The sequence below is a fragment of the Lathyrus oleraceus genome, chromosome 1 (assembly GCF_024323335.1).
Source record: "Lathyrus oleraceus cultivar Zhongwan6 chromosome 1, CAAS_Psat_ZW6_1.0, whole genome shotgun sequence".
NCBI lineage: Eukaryota > Viridiplantae > Streptophyta > Magnoliopsida > Fabales > Fabaceae > Lathyrus > Lathyrus oleraceus.
This window is the reverse complement of record NC_066579.1, coordinates 29,090,991-29,095,702: the sequence shown is the minus strand read 5'-3', so window position 1 is coordinate 29,095,702 and position 4,712 is coordinate 29,090,991. Positions and strand designations below refer to the sequence as shown.

Sequence of the window (4,712 nt, the reverse complement as noted above, 5' to 3'; positions counted from 1 at the left end):
TGTAGCAATTAATATGGAGTGGAAAAAGTACTCAAATTATAGTCTATTTTCCTAAAATAAAGTGCCCCCATTATGGTAAATCATTACCTTGTATTGGAAATACCATATATTCCATCTTCACACGCTACCCCCATAACCCCATTACCTACTCCAACTATTTCATCTTCCTTTTCCTTCTCCACAAACCTCTGTTAGGGCAACCTTACTTTTTCCAGAAAAACTCCAAAATGTCACAACATCAAGATACATCTGCTTCTAAAAATACTAAGTCTACTCCAAAATTTAGTGTTTCTCCCATGGGCGTCCCTGATGATGAGATTCTGGATGTTGCTCCTCTCTCTGTTATTCCCGCCGCAGACATTGATTTGAACCAACCAATCTCCATTGATGCATCCGCTTCTGCATGTTCCAATCAAGGTAATCCCTCTAGTATTCCGTCTGGTTCAACTCCTGTCACTAAGTATAAGGAAGGAACACACTATACTGATCATGTTATAAGAGACATAGTTACTAGAATTCTTAATGAAGGCCACTATGTGAAGGGGGTTTCTACTCCCCTTGCTCAAATGTATTCCCCTCATGAGGTTGAACAACCTAGTGGTAAGGGTGATGATTCCTCCAGTTCTGAAAAAGCCTTGGCTGCTGAAGGGTTGCGCTCTCTAGGGCAAACCGTGTCTGACAAAGGGAAATTTGTGGCCTCTAACACGGCTAATGCTTCCCACTCTAAGAAACATGATGATGCAAATGTTGTGATTGATCTAGAGGATGGTATCTCTGATGATCAAGAGGAAAGCTTGATTCATCACATAAAGCCAAGTGTGGCTAAACGCATGAAGACTCACAAAGGAAAATATGTGGCTGAACTTATGTCAGCTAGAGAAGCTAAGAAGATTGTTGTCATTGGTCCCTCCAAACCATGGAGCAAGGTTGAAATAAAGAAGAGGAATGTCAGAGATGATTCTGAGCCTGGAGAGGATGTTGAGGAAGATGTCCATGACATCTCGCCTGCGAAGAAAACTACTGTTAGGAAGTCTCATATTAAAGTACCTGTTGTTCATTTGGATAACATCTCCTTCCATCTTGAGGATGGAGTTGCTAAGTGGAAATTTATGATTCAGAGAAGAGTAGATGTGGAAAGGGAATTGGGAAAAGATGTTGCTGATGTCAAGGAGGTCATGGACCTGATATAAGTTGTTGGGCTTTTGAAGACTGTTGCTGGGTTCTCTCAATGCTACAAAGGTTTAGTCAAGGAATTTATTATTAATATTCCTGAGGATATTTCTGATAAGAAAAGCAAGGAGGTCTGCAAGGTGTATGTGAGGGGTAAGTGTATAACATTCTCTCCTACTGTTATTAATTTTCTAGGCAGAAATAATGAAGGTGCAGGAGAATTAGAGGTTACAGACAATCAGGTCTGTAGGGAAATTACAGCTAAGCAGGTGAAAGTTTGGCCTTTTAAAAAGCATCTTCCTGCTGGGAAGTTGACTATCAAGTATGTTATCCTGCATAAAATAGGAGCTGCTAACTGGGTCCCTACCAACCATATCTCCACCATTGCTAATATTTTTGGGAGGTTTATTTTTGTTGTTGGGACAAAAGTGAAATTTGACTATAGTGGATATATGTTTGATCAAATCATCAAGCATGCAACTACTAATGCAGTTAAGTTGCCAATTGCTTTTCCCTCTATGATCTGTGGAATTATCTTGAATCAACATCCTGGTATTTTGTGCTCAAATGATTTACCTAGTAGGAGAAAACCAGCTCTGTCTGTGCACTACAAACTCTTTGAAGGCAGTCATGTCGAGGATATTGTCATGACATCTGCCATGAGGAGGTCAGTCTCAAAAGTTGGAGCAATTGCTGAGCTTAAGGAGACATGCAAAGAGCTAGGTGAAGGGATTAGGGTAGCCACAGCTAGAAAACAATCTTTGGAAGCCTTGATTGAAAGCTTGGAGCAGGCTGAGGGTGAAAATGTTGAACATGCTAATGTCAGCCATGAAGAAGAAGCTAAAGCCAACACCTCTAGTGAGAGGTTTGCTAACAATGATGATGCGAGTGGCAATTCTGCTTCTGGTGTTGCTGAAGAGGCTGCAAACTCAAGCTCTACTGAGTAGCTCTGTTGGCTTTGGTCCCTCTTGTTTTGATGGTTTTCTTAGTTTTTTGGTGGACTTCTTTGTGTGTGTTTTGGTTTGTTTCTCAGAATTCTTACAACTGTGCATGTACTTTGTGATGTAACTTTTTAACTTCTGGTATTTCTGTTAATGACTAGATAGACATTTATTTTGTCTCTTTGGTCTCTTTTGGCTAAAAAGGGGGAGAAGTAGTTGTAGATGTAGCTGAGTATCTTTGGTCTCAGAATTCACACTGTTTGTGTGAAGCAGTGTGGTTGTTGCTTGTTGTGGACTGGCTTAAGGGGGAGCTGTTGTGTTCTGGGAAGTTGCATGGACTTGAGGGAGAGTACAAGCACTTGTGTGTCCTCATGTCTAAGAATTCTTAGATAGAAATCACATGGGTAGAGATTAGGTGAAAATACTATAACTTGAAGTTGGTTGCTGAGAGTCTTTGAACTAATTCTGTTTAGTGGATTTCCTTCCTGGCTTGGTAGCCCCAAGACGTAGGTGTGTTTACACCGAACTGAGTTAACAATTGCTTGTGTCGTTTTTCAATTGTTTCCTGGTTTTTATTCTGTTCATATTTCACTTGTTGTTCAGATATTAGTGTCGTGATATTACCTTCGACATATCATATCTGATACCAGAATTTCAACAACATTTCAAATGTTGATCGTTTGACGATTGTTGCAGTTCATTTGGATCAAAAAATGGTGCCGTGGTACCAGATGATGCAACGTACAAATCCTTTCCAGTCATGGCAAGTGTTCGCCCGTGCTATTGAGGTAGATTTCGGCCCTACTTGTTATGAATGTCCCCATGCTACCTTATTCAAATTGACACAAAAAAACTATTGTTGTTGAGTATTATTTAGACTTCACATCTCTAGCAAATAGAGTCTATGGTGTTAGTCTCGAAGCATTATTAGACTGTTTTGTTAGTGGATTACAACCGGAATTACAAAGGGAAGTAATAGCTCAAACACCCACTTGCATTCAAAGAGCAGTCGCTTTAGCCAACCAATTCAAATACCAAGTTAAACACATTCAATAACCCAAATCCAAACAGAACCACCACACCTCCATTATTACCAACACCAAACTCAAAACCCGCAAATGTCTACTCAAAAAAACAAAATGTAAAAAAAAAAATGAGCTCAGCAGAGATGCAAATCAGAAGGGAAAAAGGATTGTGTTATACCTGTGATGAGAAGTGGTCATTTAGTCATAAATGCGCTAATAGAACTATGATGATATTGCAAATAGAGGACGATACTAGTGATTTTGAGGAAGTCAGAGAGAACCAAGTGGTCTCAATTAAGGATAAACAATTGGAATTACACTTTTCTTTTAATGATTTAAAAGGGGCAACTGGAATTGGAACCATTAAATTCACAGGACATATTGGTAAAATACCAATTCAAATCTTAGTTGATGGGGGTGGTTCATACAATTTCTTACAACCTAGGGTGGCACACTTTTTGAAACTCGATATAGCTCCTGCACCTCTGTTTAAAGTATTAGTAGGAAATGGAAATTCCCTAAGCCCTGAGGGGTCCATATCTGAACTTTGTGTAACTGTACAAGAACATGACATCAAGATTTATGTGTATTTACTGCCTATTGTGGGGGCAGATTTGATCCTAAGAGCAACACGGCTAGCTACCTTGGGACCACATGTAGCAGACTATCAGTCCTTGTCCATAAAGTTTGTTTTGAAAGATGGGTTGGTCTTTTGGCAAGACAAGATTGTCATACCTGATGACCGAAATGTGAAAAACAAGTTGTTGAAGGAGTTTCATTCTTCCCCGGTTGGAGGTCATGCAGGAATAACACGAACAATAGCCCGAATATCAGCTCATTTTTTCTGGAAAAACATGAAACAAAGGATCAAACACGTTGTCCAGAACTGCTTGATCTGTCAGCAAGCAAAGCATGACACTAGAGCTCCGGCAGGCTTACTGCAACCATAGCCAATTCCAGACCAGATTTGGGAAGATGTTGCAATAGATTTTATTATAGGATTGCCCCTTTCTAATGGTTATACTGTTATTATGATAGTCATTGATAGACTAACCAAATATAGGCATTTTGCTCCCTTGAAAGTAGATTATAATAGCAAGACTGTAGCTGAAGCATTCATGAAAACCGCCGTCAAACTTCATGGAATGCCTAAGTCTATAATCTCTGACAGAGACAAGGTTTTCATTAGTAAATTTTGGAAAGATCTGTTTCAGTTGCAAGGCACTACATTGTCCATGTCATCAGCTTACCACCCACAAACTGACGAGCAATCAGAGGCTCTTAATAAATGTCTTGAGATGTCTCACTTTCCAAAATCCAAAAACATGGTCCAAGGCACTAGACTGGGCAGAATATTGGTATAATACAGCATATCATACGAATTGGGACCTATTTTGCAACCGGTAGCAGTGCTAAACAGAAGGGAGCTGATGCAAAATGATCACGTAATTTCACAAGTATTGATCCAACAGGAAGGTTTGAGTAACACAGATGCAACCTGGGAAGATGTCGATGACATAGCTGCAAACTATCCTCCTTTCATCGTTTAGGACAAGGTTGATGTTAAAGGGGGAAG

At 39.8% G+C, this 4,712-nt stretch overlaps 1 protein-coding gene across 1 annotated transcript; it reads left to right on the top strand.

Moving 5' to 3' along the window:
• The first annotated feature begins 227 nt into the window (after nt 1-227).
• LOC127088489 (uncharacterized) lies at nt 228-2,117 on the top strand. Its single transcript, XM_051029321.1, has 3 exons — nt 228-1,163; nt 1,209-1,323; nt 1,366-2,117. Exons 1-3 carry the CDS (start codon nt 228-230, stop codon nt 2,115-2,117), a joined length of 1,803 nt encoding a protein of 600 aa, XP_050885278.1.
• The last annotated feature ends 2,595 nt before the right edge of the window (nt 2,118-4,712 follow it).

Bases quoted from the DNA above. Each gene is read 5' to 3' on its own strand.
- LOC127088489 (XM_051029321.1), top strand. From the start codon at position 228: ATGTCACAACATCAAGATACATCTGCTTCTAAAAATACTAAGTCTACT. The intron at 1,164-1,208 runs GTCAAGGAGGTC...GGGCTTTTGAAG, and splicing joins TGGGAAAAGATGTTGCTGAT to ACTGTTGCTGGGTTCTCTCA. The intron at 1,324-1,365 runs GTAAGTGTATAA...TTAATTTTCTAG, and splicing joins CTGCAAGGTGTATGTGAGGG to GCAGAAATAATGAAGGTGCA.